At 41.0% G+C, this 25920-nt stretch overlaps 2 protein-coding genes across 5 annotated transcripts in view; one reads left to right on the forward strand and one right to left on the reverse strand.

Moving 5' to 3' along the window:
• The window catches only part of CUTC (cutC copper transporter), a 31617-nt gene extending 23912 nt beyond the window's left edge, over window positions 1-7705 (reverse strand). The window contains exons 1-3 of one of the 3 annotated variants that reach the window (XM_070431852.1): window positions 7531-7705; window positions 3997-4068; window positions 197-256 (exon numbers count right to left, since the gene is read on the reverse strand). In XM_070431852.1, coding sequence (XP_070287953.1) covers window positions 197-256; window positions 3997-4068; window positions 7531-7564 — 166 coding nt within the window. In that variant the 5' untranslated portion in view covers window positions 7565-7705. The remainder of the gene's footprint in view (window positions 1-196; window positions 257-3996; window positions 4069-7530) is intronic. The other 2 variants (XM_070431849.1, XM_070431850.1) reach the window with 2 other exon arrangements.
• An 87-nt stretch (window positions 7706-7792) lies between these two features.
• Window positions 7793-25308, forward strand: COX15 (cytochrome c oxidase assembly homolog COX15). 2 transcript variants are annotated; one of them, XM_070432541.1, is made up of 9 exons: window positions 7793-7951; window positions 10259-10449; window positions 11965-12087; window positions 12378-12564; window positions 16057-16224; window positions 18212-18293; window positions 20465-20619; window positions 21899-22012; window positions 23404-25308. In XM_070432541.1, the coding sequence occupies exons 1-9, from the start codon at window positions 7862-7864 to the stop codon at window positions 23533-23535; spliced, it is 1242 nt and encodes a 413-aa protein (XP_070288642.1). In that variant the 5' UTR covers window positions 7793-7861; the 3' UTR covers window positions 23536-25308. The 2 variants fall into 2 exon arrangements, with proteins under 2 accessions (XP_070288642.1, XP_070288643.1); XM_070432542.1 differs by lacking the exon at window positions 10259-10449 and having other exon boundaries at window positions 7862-7951.
• The last annotated feature ends 612 nt before the right edge of the window (window positions 25309-25920 follow it).

The following is a 25920-nucleotide window of genomic DNA, read 5'->3' on the forward strand; positions in this document are numbered from 1 at the left end:
ACTACCTACATCTCAACTTTTTAATGTCTAAAATATCTACTTGATCACATCTTTGATAGACAAGTTTATTTACAACCATAAGCATATCTAACTAATACAATATCCATAGCATAGTTAACATGTTAGTAACATTGTAAAGGATCCCAATGAAACAAATTATCAATTGTCTCCAGGAATCCAAAAAATGGACACTTACCCATGCTGGGTGTGGTTCCTCCTTCCAATAAGCCAGAACATAACTCAATCCGACTAGCACCTGTGATTTAAAAAAAAAAGCATTGCTCAGCACAAGAAAATTTTGAAAATTAAAAAATATTTTTAAAGGCACCAAAGGACTTGTATGCACGCACATAAGCATAACCAATGGAAACAGACACTAGGGAGGTAAGGGCATGGGGTGGGGGTGTGTGGCAGGGGAGAGGTCAATGGGGGAAAAAGGAGACATATGTAATACTATATGTAATACTTTAAACAATAAAGAATTTTAAAACAAAGCATTGCTCAAAAATTACTGCCCCAAATAAACTCTTATTAAATAGCAAACTTAATATTTTTTTCCAAATATAGAACAAAAAGTGTTAGAAATAGAGAAATCAAATTATAAAACTAAAGTAAAAGCCTATTTTTAATTCCACCTATATTCTCCAACTCACATTATGTTACTGGTAGTCAACTTTAAGTGTTAACTCAAGTTAAACTAGGTGTCTTAAAATTTTGTATTATAGTGTTGTCTCTCCATGTACAAGAAAGAGACTTAGAATAAAGAAGTTTCTAGCCTTAGCTGGTTTGGCTCAGTGGATAGAGCATCAGCCTGCGGACTGAAGGGTCCCGGGCTCAATTCCGGTCAAGGGCACATGCCCGGTTGCAGGCTAAATCCCCAGTAGGGGGTGTGCAGGAGGCAGCCAATCAATGACTCTCATCATTGATGTTTCTTTCTCTCTCTCTCTCTCTCTCTCTCTCTCCCCCCACCTCTCTTTCTCTCTCCCTCTCCCTCTCCCTTCCTCTCTGAAATCAATAAAAATATATTTTTTTTAAAAAGAAGTTTCTAGATTGACCATAGTGGAACTCTGGACTCTTCACTAATAAGAAAATAACAATGTTTTCCAAGAAAGTCTTTATTATTCTAAGCTTTAAAAAAGCATAGCTAATTTAAATAGCTTAACTCAAGGTAATCTCAAGAATAGGAAAATACTGAAAGCTAAAGAACTATCAGACTATGGGTTATGTCAAAAGATCTCAGGAACTAGTTTGAAAAGGCTACTCCCTACCAGCCAAAGGTGGGACCTTTGGAGCATCAATAAAAAGAATAACTACAGTGTGTTAAAATACATCAAATATGTCTAAATCTAAGTTTATAATGATAAAAAAAATTCACTGAAGAATAGAGAACAAACTCATTATCTCAAAAATCAGTAAATAAGGAAAAAGAAGCAAGTATTTATTCTGCCTTTCTTGTATACCCAAACAGATGATGAGGGAAAACCTTCTTTACAGAAGTATACTACTAACAAAATGTAAACAAATGCTAACCTTAATACTGTACCATTCTGCAAACCCTGCTAAAATTACTAGATGAAAGTTAACAAGCAACCTTATAAAGAATCGATTAAGCTGACAATATCTGAATCCACTGATCAATCTTAATATCACAAAACAGAAGAAACTAAGATGTTATTCTCTTAATTGATGTAACAGAGAGTAGTATAACAATGCTATCTGTAAAGTACTTAAAAGAAACTCAGATCTGAATTTGATTAAGCTTCTGGGTTAACCATAATGTTACAGGACACACAGGAGTCTGAGGAACATATTAAATGATACTAAATATACAGTCAGCAAAAATATTCTAAAAGATGAAAACCACAGTTTCATTAACAAACTACAAGGGGAAAAAAAGAATTAAAGAAGATAAACATTGAAATAGACAAAAGACATAACAAATAAAATGTTTGGATCTTGACTCAAAAAACTGTAAAACAAAACAAAACAAAACTGTATGAGCTAATAGGAGAAATCTGAAAACTAACTGGGTATTTTTGATGATATTAAGAAACAAAGGTTATTATTTTTTAAAATTGTCTTTTTAAAGATACATACTAAATTATTTGAGGATGAAATGACATGGTGTCTGATATTTGCTCCAGAATAATCTAAGGGTGGAGGAGGGAAGGTAGTTATATAGATCAGAGGTCAGCAAACTACTATGGCTCACAGGCCAAAGGTCCACAGTTTATTTTTGTTATGGCCTGCAAGTTGAAAAAGTTAAAAAATAATAACATCTTTATGGACATATAATTCACATACCATACAATGCACCCATTTTAAGTGTATAATTCAATGGTTTTTAGCATACTCACAAAGTTTTGCAACCATTACCATAATCAATCTTATAACATTGTTAATCCCACCCCTAAAAAAACTCCCACCCGTTAGCAGTCACTTTCCTCTCTCTCCATGTTCCTCAGTCTTAGGCAACCACTAATCTACTTTCTGTCTCCATAAATTTGCTTATTCTGGACATTTCACAAAAGTGGAATCATACACTACATGGTATTATTTTTACTATTTGTTTTCCCACTTATAATAATCTTTTAAAATTCATCTGTGCTGCAGCATGTACCAGTACTTCATTGTTTTTTATTGCCAAATTAAGAATGGTTTTTACATTTTCAAAGGATATGTTTTAAATATATATTTTTATTGATTTCAGAGAGGAAGGGAGAGGGAGAGAGAGATACACATCAATGATCAGATTACTGATTGGCTGCCTCCTGCACTGCTTGCACTGGGGATTGAGCCCGCAACCTGGACATGTGCCCTGACTGGAAATCAAACTGTGACCTCCTAGTTCATAGGTCGATGCTCAATCACTGAGCCACCCAGGTCAGACTCAAAGGATTATATTTAAGAACAAAGATGATGCAGTCCTGGCCTGGTAAGTCAGTTGGTTAGAGCATCGTCTGGGTATGCCAACGTTGCAGGTTGGATCCCTACTCAGGGCACATACAAAAATCAACTAATGAATGCATAAATAAGTGAAACAACAAATTGATCCCTCTCTCTTAAAAAAACAAACAAATTAATTAATTAGTTAATTAAAAAATATTTTTTAAAAAAAGATGCAACAAAGACCAAATGTGGCCAGCAAAGTTGAAAATATAAACTATGTTGCTCTTTACAAAAAAGTTTGTAGACACCACCACCACCCTCCAACACTCAAAAGAGATGAAAGATTGGTCATGTACTGAAAATGAGTGAAGCAAAGTAATGGGTACATGGGGATTCATTATACTATTTTCTCTATTTTTATATACGTTTGAAGTTTTCCATAATAAAAAACTAAAAAGTTTCCTGATCCTGAGATGCTTCCTTATTAAAGCAGTTCACAGTGCAAAAGAAATCTTAAGGTAAAAATAATGTAAAAAAAAGAAAAAGATAAGCTAGAAGTCCTAATAATGAAAATGGTAACAAATCTCTAAAATCATCTTTAAATCAATTAATTTGAAAAAAAATAAATCTTTGCTAAGTTCAATAAAAAAAGATGAAGTTGATGAGTAAGCACTATTGTGGACACTAACTCAAAATGTAAACTACTAGGGAGTAAGACTAAAAAATCATAATTTTCCAGGTTTTTTAGTTGTTTTCAAAAGAATTAATAGAATCCTTCCTAATCACAAAGGCTCCCAAGGTCAGTTCACAGGATTCATTTTCAGACTCTTAAAAGGACTGTAGCCCGGCTGGTGTGGCTCAGTGGTTGAGTGTTGACCCATGTTCCAAGAGGTCACTGGTTCAATTCCCGGTCAGGGCACATGACCGGGTTGCAGGTTTAATCCCCAGTTGGGCACATGCAGGAGGCAGCCAATTGATGATGTTTTTCTCGCATCGATGTTTCTATCTCTCTATTCCTCTCCCTTCCTCTCTCTCTAAAAATCAATAAAAAAACGTATTTTTTAAAAAAGGACTGGAAACTGTCATTCTGTCTCTAATTTTTCTTACCTCCTCTTTCTGCATTTACAGCCGACTCCACTGAATCAACACACACTTCCATGAGAAATCCATTTGCTGTTCCTAAAATACATGAAAAACAATGCAATACCATGATGGGACTATTTATCCAGACCCATCTACCACTATCATTTTATATTTTGCTGCCAAAATTCAAATGCCCAATATAGTAAAGTGTATAAGTATATAAGGGGCCATGAATGCAATAAAATATCATGTTAATTATAAAACTGATGTCTTTGGACTATGAAATAAGAACACTAACATATAAAAAATTATACTAAAAACAATATTTACTGAATGCTGAATTAATCTTCCTAAAACACAGACCTCATCACATTCCAGGTCCAGATTCTTTCAATGCTTCTCAATGAGTGCCTGCAGAATACGTTTAAACTTCTTTACAAGGAATATATGTTTAAGTGCTAGGATGGACCTTAAATCCTGGCCCCCTCCAAACTTGTACGAGTTTAGACAAATTACTTAGTCTAAGTTGTCTGTACAACAGAGTAGATTGTAGTACCTACCCCAGAGTAGTGAAGATAGATCATGTAAAGTGATACTACCAAGTGTGCAAAAAGTACTAGTTTCATTAACTACAAGGTATTTTCTCTGTATGCCTCCAGTTGTCCCTAATGCTCATTCCTGCTCTTGCTTATGCTATCTCCTCAATCCACAAAGTCCTCCCAGCTCCATCTTTGACTGCTAAACTCTTTCAAGACTCATGTCAAACCATATTTTCATACTTCCTGTCTCCCAAAGTAGGAAATTGTATCTCCCTTTTTTTAACTCATATAACTTTTTTTAAAATATATTTTTATTGATTTTTTACAGAGAGGAAGGGAGAGGGATAGAGTTAGAAACATCGATCAGCTGCCTCCTGCACACTCCCTACTGGGGATGTGCCCGAAACCAAGGTACATGCCCTTGACTGGAATCGAACCTGGGACCCTTCAGTCTGCAGGCAGACAGTCTATCCACTGAGCCAAACTGGTCAGGGCTGAACTCATATAATTCTTTATAAGTTATATGGTCTTCTTTAAAACACTAACTGTATCTCTTCAAGACACGATTTTCTATCTATTATTATTTATGTAGATAAGTGTTTGATCACTCTTACTTTATCTAAAGTTCACAAATAAAGTCTTTTTCCCCTCAAAGGTAATTTTTTACCTTACTTATTGATTTTAAACAGGGAGGAGGGGCGAGGGGAGAGCGGGAAAGAAAGAGAAACATCAATCTGTTATTCCACTTATTCATGCATTCATTGATTGATTCTTGTATGTGCCCTGACCAGGGATCAAACCCACAACCTTGGCATATTGTGAGGATGCTCTAATGAGCTAAGCCACCTGGCCAGGGCCTAAGTAAGGTCTTTATGTGAGAAATCTTTATTATCACCCACAGTAAGCCACAGTGTCTACCATGGTCCACAACAGTCAAGCAAACATTTACTAAAGTCTGAATAATTAAAAATTCATAAAAAGTCACATATCTACACTAAAAAGTATGATGAAAATAGAGTTTTGCGTTTTTTTTCTGTAAGCTAAACACATAACTTTTAAAAATTAAGAATTCTGAATGCATATTTCATGCAATATCTGAAAGAATGGTTACCACATACTGATAATGACTATAACTAGGTGCTGGGATTTGGAATGCCTTTACTATGTTTTTACTTTCCTACATTGCTTGATTTTTCTTCTATCCAATATTGCTTTTATCATTTTTTTAAAAGCAATTTTTAATTTAAAAACCAAAAATCTAGCCTGGCTGGAGTGGCTCAGTAGTTGAGCATCGACCTATGAACCAGGTCAGGGCACATGCCTGGGTTACGGGCTCGGTCTCCAGTGGGGGGCGGGCGGGAGGCAGCCCATCATGATTCTCTCTCATCATTGATGTTTCTATCTCTCTCTCCTTCCCTGAAATAAAGAAACAAAAACATATTTTAAAAAAAGAAAAACATATCATCTGCTAAGATCAAGTTGCAACTGTCTCATTTATTTAAAAGAAGACTATCAGTCTCAAACTGTGAAAGAGTTAAGCGCCACCCTGTGCCCTTAACCCACAGAGCCGCATTAATTCTATGAGTTTCCTGAGAGCCACCCGGACCAGCTGTCAGGTCAATCTAACTGGACAATGCTGCTGGGGTACCGTCTGCCTCGTGCAAGAAAGGGCCTTGGCTAGGAGAGGGTGGGGACGCACACAAAAGGCTATGACAGAAGGCAGAGTAAGGCAAAGCGAAGTTCTTATGGGGATCAAAGAAAAAGGTATTTGTTTGGAGCAGTTCTCAAAGTGCAGGAGGTCAGTTAGCTCTGGGGGCCTTCGGGATCTTAGAATCTTCCATGATCCTTTCAGGGTCTGTGCAGTGAAAAATTGCATGATATTAAAAATTTATTTGCCTTTTGCACTTTCATTATTTCACAAGTGGAGTTTTGGGGAGGCTACCTGACATGTCAGACTGAATGCAGAAGCAGGTATAAGAACACAGGTATGAGAATTCCATTAAGCCTGATAGTCAAGAGGTCTGCAAAAACACAAAACATCGGCACTATTCCATTTTGTTTGTTGAGGAAAACAGTTCTTCAAGGGGAAAAAAATGTTATTTGCGTTAACATGTAATGGGTTTATTATGGTTATTTTCTAGTTAATAACTATTTTAAAACTTTGTTTTAGCCGAAACCGGTTTGGCTCAGTGGATGGAGGGTCTGCCTGCAGACTGAAGGGTCCCAGGTTCGATTCCGGTCAGGGGCGTGTGCCTGGGTTGCGGGCACATCCCCGGTGGGGGATGTGCAGGAGGCGGCTGGTCGATGTTTCTCTCTCATCGATGTTTCTAGCTCTCTGTCTCTCTCCCTTCCTCTCTGTGAAAAAATCAATAAAATATATTTAAAAAACAACAACTTTGTTTTAATTTTAAATACAGTCAGTATCAATAGATTTAACCTATATAAAAACGGTCTTTGAGGTCCTCAATAATTTTTAGGAGGGGAAGGGGATCCGAGGACCGCTGGTTTGGAGGAACCCGGAATTCACGGAGGGGTCTGCCAAACCCCTAGCACCTGCCACGCCTCCTACCCTGGCGGGACAGGAGGAAGGCGGGACTCGGGGCGCCAGCTCTGCCCCTGGTGCTGCGTGGCTCCGGAGAACCCCCTCCGCCGCTGCAGCAGCCGCAGGTGATGGAGCGGTCAGCACAGGGTAGGCGCTGGGCTCACAGCGATGCTCGAGTGGCGACGCGAAACGTGAGGCTCGGAGAAGTTAACCAACTTGAAGACAATCGCACGACGATACACGGGGGCCCCGGAACTCGAACCCACACCTCTGGCTCCAGAGCCGGGCCGCTCTCACTGCACACCCTTCTCAGGCACCCCTTCCCACGTGTTTACAGCCGGAATGGCAGAACCCGTCGCGCAGGGGACCCCGAGGGAAATCGAGATCAATCCATTGGCTGATCAGAAACCCCGGCAGGCCCGCCCGCTCCCGGCAGCGAGGGGGGCCGTCCCCTCCCCGCCCCGCCCCTTTCCGCACCGGACTTCCCGGACGGCATCCCCTGCCTCTTCATCCTCCACACGGTCCTCCCTCGCGAGGCTACGGTTTCCACTCGGATCCGGGTTTTGGTGCGCGCGACCAGGGAAGCTCGTTCCCACCGCTGCGCGCGCCTCCGCGCGCCCCTGACGTCCACGCCCCAGCAGCCCCCGCGAACGCCAAGTCGCCGGCGCAGGCGCAGTCACTGCTCACCCCAATGTCTCGGGAGGAGGAGCTCACTTAGTGTGACTCGGAAGTGCTTCTTCCCTGAGGCGGAGAGGAGAGACCTCCGAGCGCCGAGGTGTGGAGGTGGCGGCCGTGCCCGGTCCTCAATATGCAGCGATTACTCCTTCCGCCCTTGAAGGCCTTGATGGGGGGCCCGTGTCTCCGACTCCTGGGTCCCAGGGCGGCGCCTAGAACGCAGGTATCGCAGCGCAGCGGAAGCGGACACGGGCAGGAAGACGGTAGTTGACCCACATCACGTTTCCGTAGCTCCTTAGAGTTCAAGGCGCGTGTCCTTGTTTCCGGAGCCCCTGCGTTCCGCACTGGACCTGCCACTTACTAGCTGTGTGTTAGTTACTAGCCACGTTAGGTAACCTTTCTGTGCCTCAGTTTCCTCATCTCTAAAAATGGGGATAACAACAATACTTAATTCATAAGACTTCTGGAAGGATTACATTTAATATACCTAAGCACTTAGCACAAAGTAAAAGCTCAGTAAATTTTATCCAGATGTTTGATTCTTGCTAAAAGTCCCCAGGTAACCAGGTTAAGGATTGTGTAACTCCCTTCTGCAAAGAAGGAAATTGAGGCCTAATTTAAGTTGTCTAAAGTTACTTAATTAGAAGCAGGAAACCAGATATGGTCCTTTGGCCCTCAGGGATGTCTCCCCTCCACTAACAATTGCTGCATTGAGTGACTGCTATGTGTTAGGAACTGGGAAGCAAAAGAAACTATCAAAGGCTACTGCCCTGGAGGCGGGCACAGTGTAGTTATTTGTAAGTCATTTATGAAGGTTTTGTTGGGTAAGGGAACTGTTTGAAACAAAGGAAGCAGGAGAGAAGGGACCAGACCCTGTTGTCCCACAGCTCATAGTCTAGTGGGAGACAGGGAGGAACCTAAAGTGTGCTGAGAGTGACCTGTTGCGGACCAAGGATAGTCTGGGAACACTTCCCAGGGGAAAGAGGTGAAAATATCAACCAGAGGAGGTGGCTTCTAAACTGAGGTCTGCAGTGGGCATTACAGGCACACCTCGGAGGTAATGCAGGTTCGGTTCCAGAACCTTGCAATAAAGCGAATGTCACATAAGCAAGTTACATGAATTTTTGGGTTTCCCAGTGCATCTAAAAGTTATATCTTCATTATACTACCGTCTATTAAGTGTGCAGTGACATTATGTCTAAAAATTCAATGCACATACCTTAATTTAGAAATACCTTCCTGCTAAAAACTGGTGACCATCATCTGAGCCTTCAGTGAGTCGTCATCTTTTTGCTTGTGGAGGGTCTTGCCTTGATATTTATTGATGGCTGCTGGCCGATCAGGGTGAAGGTTGGGGTGGCTGTAGCAATTATTTAAAATAAGATAACAGTGAAGTTTACAACATTGATGGACTTCCTTTCATGAGAATGATTTCTCTATCGCATGGGATGCTGTGTGATAGCATTCTACCCACAGTGGAACTTCTTTCAAAATCGGGTCAATCCACTCAAACCCTGCCACTGCTTTAGCACTAAGTTTATGTAATATTCTAAGTCCTTTGTTGCCATTTCAACAGTCTTCACAGTATCTTCACCAAGAGTAGATTCCATCTCAAGGAACCACTTTTTCTCCTCCAAAAGAAGCAATTTCTCGTTTGTTCAAGTTTTATCATGAGGTTACAGCAGTTGAGTCACACTTCAGGCTCCAGTTCTAATTCTAGTTCTCTTGCTGTTTCTACATCTGTAGTTATTTCTTCCACGGAAGACTTGAGCCCCTCAATGTCATCCATGAGGGTTGGAGTCAATTTCCAAACTCCTGTTAATATTGATATTTTCACCTCTTTCTGTGAATCACAAATGTTCTAAATGGCATCTAGAATGGGGACTCCTTTCTGGGAATTTTTCAATTCAATGCAGGTTGCCACAAACCTTCAATTTGTAAAATAAACGCAATATCTGCAAAGTGCAAAAATTGCTGCACAATAAAACGAGGCATGCCTGTATTTTCATATATACATATATATTAATTGATTGCAGAGAGGAAGGGAGGTAGAAACCTCAATGATGAGAATCATTGATCTGCTGCCTCTTGCACGCCCCCTGCTGGGGATCAAGCCCACATTCCAGGCATGTTCCCTGACTGGGAATTCCTGGTTCATAGGTTGACGCTCAGCGACTGAGCCACACAGGCCAGGCTGCCTGTATTTTCTATCAGGGAACAAGGGTGTCCCAGAAGTCTTATTTAAAGGTCCACAGAAGAAATAAAAGAACCCATGTCTAGGTGTAGAGTTAAGTCTGGGGGAAGTATGCAGAGATCAGAAGGTTCGTGTAGTGTGGCAATGGATTGGAATGAGGCCAAGACTACAGGCAGGAAAACTAGTAGGAAGGTGGATACAGTAATCCAGTGACGAGATGATTTACCGGGGCAGCAGCAGTGGAGATGTTGCACAGCACAGTGGGACTAGGGTGAGTGGCAGTGAAGTGAGGTCTTTCCCTCTCTCCAGTTGTAATTTATCTGTCTTGATCCTTAGTGTGGTTGCAGCTGTGGGATCAGGATCCCCTTGAGGCCAGGGCAGTACAGCACCATCTCTGAAGTAGCTTTACAATCTGGAAGGGGTACAGTGTCGCTCCCTTCAAAGGCTGCTGAGCGGGTGGTGGGCCGATGGCTCCTGGTCTGCAGTGGAACAGTGGCTGGAGCAGTTATTCTTGGTGGAGTAACTAGGTGAGTAATTTGCTCATAGCAGTTGTCAGCTGTTTGTTTGGGTCGTCAGTAGAGGTACAGGATGACCAAGGGGGAAAGGACCCCAGGAATCATGTAGTCTAGCTCCTTCATTTGACAAATACAGAAACTGAGGCCTAAAGAGGGAATATGACTGATAGCTTGCCCCGACATAGAACAGTTTAGGGTTTATTTAATAGGAGCACTTCATAAAGACTGGTTTAGATCTTAATTGTTAGCTGTACATTGTTTGTGTCTATTTCCCCCTATAATCAGAGTTCAAATTTGTCTCAAAATTTTGTATACAGTTAGTTTGAATTAAACCCAAATAAGTTTGATACATCAAAATTAGTTCATATGCCTCTTAGGTCTCTTTATACCTCCCCTTTCCACCTCACCACCCCCACCCCCCCAGTGGCAGTTTTTATTGAAGAAACCCAAATCATTTGTCCTATAGAGTTTCCCAGTCTGGATTTTTCTGATTGCATACAATGGTGGGGGTGGCTAACAAGTCCCATTGTCCCCGGTATTTCCTGTAAACTGGTTATTGCTTGATCAGCTTCAGGTTGGGACAGGGGGCAAAATACTTCATAGGTGATTATAACATTTACAAGTATTTAGTGTCTATTAGAGATGCCAACCACCATTGGTGATCATTGCCCAGATCCATTATTTCATTAGAGTTTAAAATTGTAATATTCTAGTAGCTCAACTCTAAAGAGAAACTTTCCCTCATCAAGAATTGGGTTATCCTAAGGTACATTGTATATAGGAAAAGCAGGGTAAATACTTGATTCTTTCCCTTTATTTACCAATTTTCAAAATAATAAATTGGTTCCCACGTACCCTCCAAAGGTAAACAATAAAGTGTGCGTTTTTAAGTATCCTGTGAGCTCATAGGTTTAAACATACTTGGTATTTTCAATCCATTGCAGTGATGTTTTGCTCAAATTGTCCCATCCTTAGTCAGTGAGAACCTCTCAAATTGGCTCCAGAGACGTTTTGACAGGACCCTGGTAACCTTTGAGTCCTTGCTTTCTGGATAAAATATTCCAGGCTCTTCTTGTACATTTCCTGCCTCAAGCCTAAAATCAGCCTTTTACTTACGGAACACTAATTCCCTTTGGTGAAAATACCTTTGGTTTTAATTATGTATGTGTTCTTAAATTTTCTCCACATTCCCTGTGCCCTATATTACTATATGTGTTATATAGGCTGTTATGGGAACTGACAAATTTTAATTTTACTGTCTTTAAATTTACTCCAGAACCTAAAGTGTATTATCCCTATATCAAATCTCTTTTCCTTGGTTATGCATTTAGGGCAAATTTCCTTGGCCTAAGGGTTGATTTTGCTGTTTCTGTCAAAATTCTAAGCAGTAAGAGAAAAGAAAGGTGTCAGGAAACAACGAAACGTTTACCTTTAGACCACTTGTTGCCATAAACTATTTATGAGTAATCCATCATTGAGCATTCTCTCTCTCTCTTTCTCTCTCTCAAATTTCTTTCCTTTCCTAAGATTGACAGAGTCTGGCCTCTCAATGGTAGATTGGCATTTAATAAAGGAGATGAAGCCACCTACAAGCCAAGAGGAATGGGAAGCAGAATTCCAAAAATATCAGCAATTTCCAGAATTTAAAATGTAAGTATTATAAAAAATCAGGTAAATGTCCCACGAGATCCACTCAGTCTCTTGCTCATTTAAACGTGTCAGAAGATTAGATCCCATTATTTCTTGACATTTGGCTCTGTTACGTTTAGTGAGCTTCCTACGCTAAACCTTCAATTCCAAAGTGATCCTGAGGTCACTGATGAGGAAGAGGGTAGACCTATCAAGCATCAAGACTGAAAAAGTTCCTGCATTCCGTTGGGAAATAAAATTGAGATGGATGTTTCCTCTTGCTTATTTTTTTTCCTTCCCTTTTCACCCAGCTTAAATCATGATATGACACTGTCGGAATTCAAGTTCATCTGGTACATGGAGTACTCACACCGAATGTGGGGTCGGCTTGTAGGCCTCGCATACATCCTGCCTGCTGCCTACTTTTGGAGAAAGGGCTGGCTCAGCCACAACATGAAAGGACGTGTTCTTGCCCTCTGTGGTTTAGTATGCTTCCAGGTGAGACTTATTCAAGTTTGGGAAACAGGAGATGTTCCCAAGAGCTTCCTAGTTGGCATTGTGTAACAGAATAGGTGAGCGTGTGGATTTTAGTGTAGCATGCCTGGCTTTAAGGCCCAGCTCTACCACGTAGTAGGCGAGTTCTAACCTCTGTAGACTATGCTTCCCTTGCCTGTAAATAGGGATAATAATAGTACCTACTGTTTAGGTTGCATGAATATTAAATGAGATCATGCATATAAAGAACTTAGGTTAGCTGTGACCGGTTTGGCTCAGTGGATAGAGCGTTGGCCTGCGGACTGAAGGGTCCCAGGTTCGATTCTGGTCAAGGGCATGTACCTTGGTTGCGGGCACATCCCCAGTAGGGGGTGTGCAGGAGGCGGCTGATGGATGTTTCTCTCTCATCCATGTTTCTGACTCTATCCTTCTCCCTTCCTCTCTGTAAAAAATCAATAAAATATATATTTAAAAAAAAAAAAAGAACTTAGGTTAGTGCCTGGAATCAGTAAGCACTCAAATATATTTTTGTGTCACAAGAATTAGAGTTTCTTTCCCACCATGGCTCTCCTGGATTCTCATCTCTTCCTTTTTTCTATCTGTGCGGAACTGGGATCTCTATGGTAGAATGGCTGTAGAAGCAAATAAAATTCCAAAGGAGAAACAGTTTGTGGGATGAGAGATTTTAAAATATAGATGTAGCTGAGAGGTATTAAAGTACTGTATACTATAAATGGTAGGAAAAGATCATTGAATGACTCTGAGGCTGAGAGCCAAGAAAAGGGGTATTAGAAAAGACATGAGTATTTGGGTCAAAGTATATGGGCCTAAGGGAGAGTATCAAAACATCAAAGAAATATCAAAATTTGATCAGGAGGAAGTGAGTTGGTTAATTTAACGTGGAAATGGTGAAATTATGAACCAAATAGAAGGAAATGTCGAAGTTGGAAGAGATGTAATATAGGCAATAGAAGCAAATAATAAGGAATTAGACATTAATAAAAGTCTAATAGAAACTAGGGGAGAGGGGAATGCCTGGCTGGTTTGGCTCCGTGGTTGAGCATCAACCTGTGAACCAGGAAGTCATGGTTCAATTCCCAGTCATGGCACATGCCTGGATTGTAGGCTTGATCCCCAATGGGGGACGTGCAAGAGGCAGGCAATCAATGATTCTCATCATTGATGTTTCTGTCTCACTCCCTCTCCCTTCCTCTCTAAAATCAATAAAAATATATTTTAGAGAGAGAGAAAGAAACTAGGGGAGGGAGGGTAAAACACAATGAAAATTTGTTTAAAAATGGAAAAAAAACACGTCACTAAGGACAGACTCTAAGAGAAGCAGAAAATTGAAGATGGCAAATAGGGTATGGAAAAAGAAAGTGAGGGCTAGCAAATCACACTCTATGCTTCATCTTCCAATGTTCTGTGCAGATGAAATTAAGATAGGACATCCAGGGTAGTCATAAAGGGGGAAGAAATGCCCAAAAAAGATTTCCCAAGGATATATTTAGAAGAGGTGGGAGAATTCCACCTTTTGACATGATTCTATTGTCCTGGCAGGGCAGGGGTGACAGGGCTAGCCTATATAATAAAAGCATAATATGCAAATCGACCGAACGGGCCGAACAGCGGAACGACCATCCGGGACCACGCTATGACACCCACTGGCACCAGGCCAGCCAAGGCGGGTGTGATGCAATTGGTCAGGGGCCCAGCCATTGCCCCATGATCGCCCTGCAGAGGGAGGCCCAGTGATCAATTGAGGGGCTCCACGATCGCCCCAAAGAGGGAGGCTCAGGCCACCGACCGGCAGGCTGCGGTGGGTGGGCGGGGCCTACCTCTGCAAGGGAAGCCCAGGCCGGCGGCTGGAGGGAAGCCCAAGTCCCGAGTGCTGTAGGGAAGCCGGTGCCGGCAGCCAGTGGAAGGAAGGCCTACTCTTGTATGAATTTTGTGCATCAGGCCTCTAGTATTTATATGATTGGAACTGACACTTGCTTGGTTTACTTGAAAAAGTTAGTAAAAGCAGGGAATCGTAGAACAATAATACATACCTTAACTTTTAAACATGTACTTTCATTACCTTTATTTTAAAAACTAGAGGCCCGGTGCACGAATTTGTGCACAGGTGGGGTCTAATGATGGAAGCGATAGCTTTCCCCCAGCTGGATCTAATTATACTTTAAGGATGCCAAAAGAAAACCCACAACAGAACTGTTTTGCATTTCACGTGCCATGAGATGAAGTTGTTTATGTGTTGTTTGCAAACATATATCAAGATGGATGTTGGCCCTTTAATGATTTTTGCATCTTCCCGGTGCTCTACCCTCAGTTTCCCAATATGATCTTCATGTCTGTTTAAAAGTTTTTCTGTTTTTGAATGTGCCTACCCTTTGCTGTTGCTTCTGGCAGCCTGTGGGTCCTCTTTGCCGTCCCTTTTAAAGGAAGATTGAAAGTTCACCTAATCTGCAAGGCACCGCAATTTCTCAAAATCCCCACCCAGCCTCTCTACATTCCTCAGCAAAGGGCCGCCATCCCATTAATGCTTAGGTTGCCTTTTTGGCTAATTTGGAAGGTCTCCTGGGGCTGCGGGCTGTGGAGGGAGAATTCCACACCTTGGCTGCAGTATTAGCACAGCCCTCTGGAGACTCTGGTTGGGGACAGAAGGGACTGATAATTATTTTCTTGTGCTTTCACTAAATGTTCATGCACCAGGGAGCCAGGCAGTGATTAGGGGTGTTGGGGGCTGGCCAGGGCAAAGGGCCACGGGCGGTTTGCGAGTTGGCCCTGCCCCCATTGGGGTGGGGGGGCCGCTCAGGGACAGGGCTAGCCGGGCAAGGGGCCGTGGTCATCCGGTTGGTTTGCCATTTGGTCGCTGGGCTTTTATTATATAGGATGAAGAGCCAAGCCCTGTTTTTTAGTCCTCTGATTGGAGTTCAAGCTCAGATCTCTTACACCCCCATAAACTATCATTTTATTTTCATTTCTCTTAAGAGAAGTGAGAACTTAGATACTTGCAAAGCAATCTGACTGCAAAGCCTTACCGATTTTTACCCCCACAAAGCTTTCATAATTTTCTATTCCCACCTAACTTGATAGTAGTTGTTTTTAAACTTTCTCAAGCTTTCCAAAACATTTAATCTGGTTTTTATAGAAACAGCTCTCTTTGTATTCTCATATTTCAGTGGTTCACATAATGTTAAATCATATCAAGTATATGTAAGGTTTTGCCCACAGATAAGCTTTTGTATGCTTTTCTATATTTGACTTATACTTCAATAAAATGATAATCTAATCAGCAGTTAAATATTTATGGTGCTGTATGTGGAAATGTGGTTAAGTCATGATTCCTGAGATACAGAGGATTTGGGAGGGACATGGAAAGGAAGTGTCAGGTAGGGAGTATGCCTGATAATCGATAACTCACTTTCTCCGAGAGTAAAGTTGAATAGACAGTTTCAACTTTGTTTTCTTTGCCTCTTCTCTTTTTGGTTCTAGGGTCTGTTGGGATGGTATATGGTGAAAAGTGGATTAGAAGAAAAACCAGATTCTCATGACATCCCTCGGGTCAGTCAGTACCGCCTTGCTGCCCACCTGGGGTCAGCCCTGGTTCTTTATTGTGCCAGCTTGTGGACTTCGCTCTCACTGCTGCTTCCTCAGCACAAGGTAAAAGTCAGTCTATATTGTTACCAGTTCTACACACAGCTGACAGGTAATTCCGGTTCTACTAGGAAGTTATGTCAAAATGTACATATTCCCTTGGTGACATCTACCAGTTTACCAGCAACCAGATAAAACCAAAGTTTAGAGGAACATTAAACTTTGGGACTGGATAGCTTTGAGACTACAGAGTAAAATGTGCAGTTATTTTGAGCTGGAGCAACTCATTCAAAGGAGAAATAGTGTAAGAGATGAATATTTTGTCAGCATTGCCTATTGGAAAAGGTGAAAACATGAATTTTAGAAAAAGTGGGACGGAGTACCAACAATAAGAGACATCCCAGCCACTCTGGAGGGATGGGAATGGCGAGGCGAGGCGGCTAGAACAAGAGCGAGTTCTGGCCCTGTGGTGGTGCACAAGAGCCATCTTGGGTTGTTCATTCTTTAGATGGAGACCTGCCATTCATCAGGCCGAACAGTACAGTAAACATAGTGATCTTGCCACAAGTATTTTCTCAGTAGGCTGATTACAGTTTTTTCTAGTTTTTTTGGCTTTTTTTAATGAACAATATTTTAGGTATTGAAGACATGGTTGACCTGGATAACCTGTTTATGGAGTAGGTTTTGAGATGCCAATAGAACTTTTAAGTAGAATCATCCAGTAGATACTTGGAGCCAGTGGCCTGGATCCCAACAAGGACGGGAGATGTTCACTTGTCAGTCATCCCACAGGGAAGCCAGATGGAGTTGAAACATTGGTACAGTAGACAAATCCACATCTGAAAAATTCCTGTTCTCCTGGCTTTCAAAGCCAAATTTCTAAAATGAATTGCCTATATTGATAGCTGTACATCCTGACAACCCATTCTTTCCTTTCAGTTCTCGTCATCTGGCTTCCCAACTCACCTCTATACATATCCACCACACACTTACCTACACACTTACATATACACACTCATTGCCAACAGTCTCTACTGACTTTTTAATTATCAGTGAATTGTTTTTCTCTTTTTAAAATTTATTTATATTCCACTAATTACAGAAAGGATATAGTTGGAGATGCTGTCCAACACAGTAGCTCACTAGCTACATGTGGCTATTTAAATTTTAATTAATATTAAATAAAATTAACTTTAAACAAACTTGTTATTTACTTCACCTTTAAATAAAATTAACGTTTTATTTAATTTTAAGTTGCTCTAGCCTCGGTTTAAGTTCTCATTATTCACTATTGGGAGCAGCACAGATACTAGAACATGTCCATCATTGCAGAAGTTCTATTTGACAGCCCTGACATCATGCTACAAAAATCTCAGTAATGATACCTCATTCTTCACGTACTAGATTGCAAAGCATTTGAGGGCAGCACTCTGACTTCACCTTTCTGTATCTTTATGGTTACCTGTTTATAAAGTTCTTCATAAATATTTGCTGACTCACTGATTGGTATCAAAAGTTGACTCTAGCAAAAATAAATTTTGACTTTACCAAAAACACAAGAATCTCCACTCTAGGCATTAAATGCCAGAATCTCCACTCTAGGCATTTTATGCAATTTTGATTCTGATTATATGTGGTAAGCCTTAAATATCACACACAAGATGAAAATCCGGTCCTATATTTTAAGCCACATCATTTCAACCATGGTGAAGCATCCTCCCCGCCCACCTGAACAGTGCAAATCATGCAGTTATGAAATTGATACGTATTGAGCACCTAATGCCAAGCCTTGGGCTAGGGCTACTGTAATAAGACAGATGGCAGTTCCTGCCTTCACAAAACTTACAGGATAGCAGAGAAGACAGGTGGTAAATGTATAAATTTAATAAAATATGGTGTGTGTCAGAACAGAATATCTGCTGGGAGAACCTAACCTCATTTAGGGGTCAGAGAATATCTGACCTCACATTGTCACTTGGCTTTGGCCTTGGAGATCTTTGCTGCCTCTTGTGGTTCCTGCAGAACTGTTAACTTGAGTGACTTTTTTATTTAGTTGCCTGAAACCCGTCAGCTGCTGTGGTTGAGACGATTTGCTCACGGAACAACAGGCCTAGTGTTCCTTACAGCTCTGTCAGGTAGGACTCTTCAAGATGGCCCATTTTCATTCCACTCTCAGGTCTCCTGCCTAATGCTTTTCCCTTTCTTCCTGTAACTTCATATTTCCTTTTCACATCTGCCTTTCTCATACCCACCATCTTTACCCTCTGTTTCTATTCTTTCCTCCCTTCCAAAAATCCTGTGTAAGTCAGTTAAATAAAATTATTGAGCAGCTGCCTGGATCCACACTGCCTAGACCAGGGGTGGGCAAACTTTTTGACTCGAGGGCCACAATGGGTTCTTAAACTGGACCGGAGGGCCGGAACAAAAGCATGGATGGAGTGTTTGTGTGAACTAATATAAATTCAAAGTAAACATCATTACATAAAAGGGTACGGTCTTTTTTTTTTTAGTTTTATTCATTTCAAACGGGCCGGATCTGGCCTGCGGGCCGTAGTTTGCCCACGGCTGGCCTAGACTCAAATCCTGGCTTTACCACCTGTGAACTCAGAGACCTTGGGTGAGCTTTGGACCCTCTCGTACTCAGTGACCTCATCTGTGAAATGGGGATGATGATAATATCAGTAGACTATGTGAAGTGCTTACAACAGTACCTGGCATGTGGCAAAAACTACATAAGTATTAGCTGTTATTATTCTGTAAACATTATTGTCATTATTACACATATAACAAGATGAGTCAGACAAAAGACCATCCCTCAAGATGGTCTAAGGTAGGGAGTTCATTGGGGCAAGAGGCCAACACAGATCTTTCTCATTCTGTAAATCACGCCTCTTCCTCTCTCATTGTCGAACTGTGTTATCCAATACAATAACCACTAGTCTCATGTGACTATTTAAATTGTTTAAAATTAAGTAGAATTTAAGGTTTAGTTCCTCAGTCACACTAGCCACATTTCAAGAGCTCAGTAACCACATGTGGCTTAGCAGCTGTTATACTGGATGGCAGATATAGCACATTGTCATCATCCCATGAAGTTCCATTAGACAGCACTGCTTTAAAATAAAACCATCAAATCAGTGATCTACCCAACCCTCTCCTCCCTCTTTTCTTGGTGGAAGAAAATGAATTTTGACTTGATAAATGGCATTTATAGAATCAAGAATATGATCTAAACATCCCTGAATCCTCTTTGATCATAAATAATGGAATCAAAATAATAATTTGATCATAATAATAATTCACGAATACCCTGTTTATGTGCTTAGTAGCCAGTAACATATCCAGGATTTAGTTTATAAGTGTGTTGTTTTTTTCCATTTCTTTGTTCATTTAATAAACATTTTTTGAGCACTTGGGGAAGAGATAAACAAAAACAGTATGTCAGATAGTGTTCAGTGCTGTGAAGAGAAATAAAGCGCTTTATGGAATAGCAATAGGGTGGGGAAGTGCCGTCTTACATGGATCATTGGGGAGATCTTTTTGATGAGGTGAGGAAATTATGCAGATATCTGGGGGAAGAACTCTTCCAGAATAGATCAGTAGTTCTCAGTGTGGGGAAATCACTAAGGAATTTTTTCAAACGAGCATGTCTCTAGAGCAGTGATTCTCAACCTTCCTAATGCTGCGACCCTTTAATACAGCTCCTCATGTTGTGGTGACCCCCAACCATAAAATTATTTTCGTTGCTACTTCATAACTGTAATTTTGCTACTGTTATAAATCGTAATGTAAATATCTGATATGCAGGATGTATTTTCATTGTTACAAATTGAACATAATTAAAGCATAGTGATTAATCACAAAAACAATATGTAATTATATATGTGTTTTCCAATGGTCTTAGGCGACCCCTGTGAAAGGGTTGTTCGACCCCCAAAGGGGTTGCGACCCACAGGTTGAGAACCGCTGCTCTAGAGCTTCTAGTTCATTCCTCCAGGGGAGGCATGCCAGAATCTTGGGGTGGGAGCAAGTGAGACTATAGTTGTTTTTCTTTTAAGCTCTCATGGTGATTGTGATGTATATTCCCTGTTTGAGAACCCCTACTGTAAACACTTATATAAGGCACTTCCTTTTATCGAACTCTGGGATAATGAACTTTTTCTTTTTTAATCTTTATTATTGAAAGTATTACATATGTCCCTTTTTCCCCCATTAACCTCCTCCAGATAAACTTTTTCTATGTCAGAATAGTATTTGGCCTCCTCTTTCTCTCATTTTAATAAATACCATTGGCCTTGGCATACAGGGGCTTTTGTGGCAGGACTGGATGCTGGGCTTGTTTACAACTCCTTCCCCAAGATGGGAGAATCTTGGATCCCAGAAGACCTTTTCACCTTCTCTCCCATCCTGAGGAACGTTTTTGAGAACCCTACTATGGTGCAGTTTGATCACCGGATTCTGGTAAGTCTGGCTGGTGGTTACTGCAGCACTGGGAGCCTCTCACAGGCTTTGGGTGTTCGAAGCACTGATTACAACAGTGAGAGGATAGAGTGGGCACCAGATTTCCTTTTTTTAAAAAGAGGAAATTGAGTATCAATTAGTTTTCTAATGTGCTGTTTTTCTCCTAATTACCCACACACCCTCCCAGCCAATTTCTGGCTTTCAGGATACTGCCAGCTTCTTAAAGTTTGAATCTGCTTTTTACCATCTAGCAAATGATAATCTCCCTGAATCCTGCCACACACGAGAGTCATTTTAGCAGATAAAAGGCTGGGTAGTTAACAGAGTGTGAAGACAGTGGATGCTGATCACATAGCTGTCAGAGCTGAACCAGAACCCCCTCAAGGAGCCAAGAGCATCATATGTACTTTTTGTTTTATTTAAGTAATATTTACTTAGGGCCTGCTATGGGTCATGTTAAGATTGGTCTGGTACTCTGGCATGATAAATTGAAGATGAGCAACAAGGAGACCGGTGAGAAGCAGCAGTGCTATTGCAGTAATGCAGGTGAGAGTGAGAGTGATGGGGTTCAAGGCTTCATGGTGGTAGTAGGTTAAAGAATGATGATGAAACTGAGAGGTTGTAAGGAATAGAATATTGCTGTAGAAAGGAAGGTGAGGAAAGATAAAGGAAGATTCCAAAGTTTCTTTGGGGGCATGCTTAAAACATGACCAACAAAAATAAGGCTATTGGAATGAGTGCTGAGCTAGACATGGGATATGTCAACAGATGGAGGTATGTTGAGTGTGAGAGGATACAATACATCCACACAGAGAAGTCCAGAGGACTCAGGTGGCAAAACCACCTCCTCCTCTACTCACCGCTCAGGAAAATAATAACCCTCATGGGCTGGGGTCAGCCCTGCTTTAAAAATACAAGATTACTGTAGGTGTAAAATTAGGGATAAGAGTGCAAAGAATGATTTAAAATGTGAGGGCCATTCCTGGGGGCACCACAGTGGAAGGTGGATAAGGTCACCGAGAGTGAGTGTGTATAAAGTGATAGGCGCAGAAACGTTAGGTGGCACCTGGGGCACACCTGCATTTAAGTGGCCAGAAGAGGGGTGGGAAGGAGACTGAGGAGCAGAAACCAGAGGTGGAACTGCAGGGGGCTCCCTGCCTGGGACAGGGAGGTGCCTGGTGGGTACTCACTGGTTCTGGAGGAGATACATGGAAGGTGAGTGGAAATCAGGGTGGGGCGCTTCCCGCTGGCGCTTGATGAGACTCCTTCCCCCTTGCAGGGAATCACTTCAGTTACTGCCATTACAGCGCTCTACTTCCTGTCCCGGAGAATTCCCCTTCCTCGCAGGACCAAGATGGCAGCAGCGACTCTGCTGGCTTTGGCATATACACAGGTATAAACCACTTCTTTTTGGCCTGAGGGCGTCCCCAAAACAAGGTTAAAAAGGAAAGGTAACAGGCTAAGAGAAAATATTTTCAATACTTAAAATAGACTAGAACAGTGGTCGGCAAACTCATCAGTCAACAGAGCCAAATATCAACAGTACAATGATTGAAATTTCTTTTGAGAGCCAAATTTTTTAAACTTAAACTATATAGGTAGGTACATTGTTATTAACTTAATTAGGGTACTGCTAAGGCTTAGGAAGAGCCACACTCAAGGGGCCAAAGAGCCGCATGTGGCTCGCGAGCCGCAGTTTGCCGAACACTGGGCTAGAAGATTAATGACTAGAAGATAAAGTAAGGATATCAATACCCAATTCTCATAAGAGGAATGATGAATGGCCAGTAAATACAAAAAGCTGTTTAGTCTCACTCATGATCACAGAGGAGCAAATTAAAACAATGCCTGCCATTTTGTGCTTGTCAGATTGGGGGGGAAAGAAAAAGATAATCAGGTATTGGCACAGGTATAAGAAAATAGATACCTTCATATATTCCTAGTGAGAGCACGGGTTTATATGGTATTTTTCAGAGGGCAGTTTGGCAATATCTTTTAAAATGTTAACTATATAATCCCTTGGCCCAGCAAATTGACTAATTAGTGCCTGCCCTAGAGATATTCTAATGCACAAAGAGCTATATCTATAAGGAAATTCATTACAGAATTGCTGCAATGGTGAAAAATTGGAAACCAACCCAAGTAGTTAGACAACTATGGTAAATGTATACTGTGGGATATTATATAACAGTTTAAAATAGTAAGCTCTTAAGACATATATTAAGTGAAATAAAGCAAGAGACAGAACAATGTATTTTTTGAAAATACAAAACTTTTTCTAAACATTTATATAAAAGTACAAGTGTGTAGAAACTGGTAACTGGCTACCTTTGGTGAGGGGAACTGGGATAGGGTGAAGGATAATTAAGGGAAATCTTAGGGTTTTTTAAAAATATATTTTATTGATTTTTTACAGAGAGGAAGGGAGAGGGATAGAGTTAGAAACATCGATGAGAGAGAAACATCGATCAGCTGCCTCCTGCACACTCCCCACTGGGGATGTTCCCGCAACCAAGGTACATGCCCTTGACCAGAATCGAACCTGGGACCCTTGAGTCCGCAGGCCGATGCTCTATCCACTGAGCAAAACTGGTTAGGGCAGGGTTTTTTGGTTTTGTTTGAACTTACTTCATTGTAAATATCCTTACTTATGAAATTAAAAATATATTTTTAATGCTCTGATGGGAGGAGAGAGAGGTTTGTGTATGTGGCTGTCAATGCTGTCGCTTCAGCTCTGAATTTGTGGTTGCTGGTTTACTTACTGCCTGGTTTCCTCTGTAACAGGTGGGCTTGGGCATTAGCACTCTGCTAATGTACGTTCCAACTCCTTTGGCTGCTACTCACCAGTCGGGCTCCTTGGCTCTGCTCAGTGTTGCCCTTTGGCTCATGAATGAACTCCGAAGAGTCCCAAAATAATTCTAAAAAGATCGATCAGCTGCGTAGGACTGAAACTGCTTTTGAGAGCTCATTAGAGCACAAGAACTTGGATTTTGCTAAGAGAATGAACTTGGCATATCAAATGGTTTCCAGATCGGTCAAGTTTTTAAAAATTCTTTGCCTGTTTTTGGAAGTCACTGGATCAAGAATGTCATTAGGTATGATTACAGTAACGGTTCCTTTTTAAATGTTATTTTTCATGTTGATCCTATTAATGGGATATCACCTCTTCTAGACAGAATTATTTTAAAAAGGGAACTAGAGTCACCGGGGTAGGTTCCCATAGCATTTCTCCTGATCCCCACACTAAAGTTGTCCTTAGTTAATAATAGTCACCAGAGGGCATTATGATCCAATCCAAAGAACTGTATGCTAACGCTTCTACAGTTCCCTCCAAAGGAGCAGCGAATGAATTAAGTTCAAGTTTCAGATACTTTACTTCATTTTCATTTTATTAAAGATGAATAAGTTTGGAAAAACAGATCTGGTTGCATTAAGCTATATAACTATTATGCCTATCCACAATCCTGGTGAATGGAGATTATCTGAATTATTTTTAGGTTTGCATTATTCCCAGTATTGGACACATACCAAATATTGCACGAATGAATGGAAAATAATTAAAGATTGATGTCCCGGGCACCTCTTCCAAAACAAGTCATCACATACCTACAAGATTAAATGAATTTATCACAATGTTTTCAAAGGTCCCTCAACAATTCTGTCCGTTGTTTTTAAAACATCAAAGGAATTAAAACACCTGCTTTTCTTAACCCAGAATATTTCTGTCTTTAACTTAACAGTGACAAATGCTATCCATATGACAGGGATAACAATTAGCTACTGCTTTAAAGTGATGTTGGTTGCAAAAACCAACACCGATGATCAGAATATTAGGATAACCAGTTTATCTGCAGTAATCCTTCCTTCTGGTCCTGGAATGAATGGTGGGTTATATATTGGCATAGGTAACACATATACTGATGTCCCGGCATAAGGGAGAATGCCCTCCCCTCTAATATGCATTGCACAGTTTGCTCAACAATGATTTAACAGTATTTATCAGCGAGTATTTTAAGAACTGTTCAGCAAAATTATTATTGAATGTGAAGCATTAGAAAAACATATAATCTTAGTAACGCCCAAAATTGATGCAATACAGGCAGCCTTTGGTCTTTTAAAGGGAGAAGGGAGTGTCTGCTGTGGATCTCAAAAAAAAGATGCCTTTCAACACTACAGAGTCCATCGCTCAAGGCAGAAACAATGAAGGAGATAAGGCTTATACTTCATGGCATTAACTAACGGGGAACTATAGAATAAAAATTTCAAACACAACATAATGACAGAAATCAAAGTATTTGGGATCCTGTTTGCAGAGCAAGACTCTTATGAAGCTAATAAAAGGCAGAGCCTTCAGCACCAGTAGTCTTCCCAGGCCAAACCCTGGCAGGTGCTCTGCAAGAGAGGCTGCTTAGGAGGGTGGAGTGGAGTGGTGGAGGAGTGGCAGGCGACCGGGGGTGTCCGAGCAGCTGCACTAAAACAGAAGAGGCTCAGGAGCAGACATGACTTCAGGCTGACCTCAATCACATGCTTGGCTACAAACATTCTGTGGTTCAGAAATTTTTTCAACTTTGCTCAAACCTCAGAGGGAAGGTAGGGGAGGGTGCGGATAAGGGGGAAGAGATCAACCAAAGGACTTGTATGCATACATGTAAGCATAACCAATGGACACAGACACCAGAGGGGTGAGGGCATGAACAGGGGGAGGGGGGGGGGGGGGCAATGGGGGAATAAGGACACATATGTAATACCTTAATAAAAAAAATGGCAAGCAATGATTGAATACATTTCAAAAGTAGAAAGCCCTTATAGTATGAGTAATAATTCATTTTTACAAATAAAAGGATTTCTATTGCTCAGACTCCAGAGAAACAAAATGGTCAACAGATACATTTCTCCTCTGTCCTTCCAATAAAAGTACTGAGAAATAATAAATATTAGAACAAAGGAAAACTTGAGTAATAATACAAGGGAAGTCTATTAGGATATTTTTTTAAAAAGGCCTTATTTTTTAACAAATACTTTTTATAACACCAACAAAATTCTCACAGGTTTGGCGAACATATATGGCCCTAGTGGCAGGACTCTGGCACTAGCATAACTGAAGAAACTACGTTGGGAGAATATGAAACATCCACTGCTACCTCTACCTTATTGAAAAGAAGTTTAAAGATAGCAAAGAGAAACAGCACTCTGTTTCTGTAAGGGATCTGGAAACTGCCCAAGAAATACAACCAAGTTCCTTAGTGAGGTAGATCTAATAGGCATTTATACCTTAAATAATTTAGATTGTAACCATCACAT

This window comes from Myotis yumanensis, unplaced genomic scaffold (assembly GCF_028538775.1).
Source record: "Myotis yumanensis isolate MYYU_CA2020_CCGP unplaced genomic scaffold, mMyoYum1.0.hap1 SCAF_13, whole genome shotgun sequence".
Classification (NCBI taxonomy): domain Eukaryota; kingdom Metazoa; phylum Chordata; class Mammalia; order Chiroptera; family Vespertilionidae; genus Myotis; species Myotis yumanensis.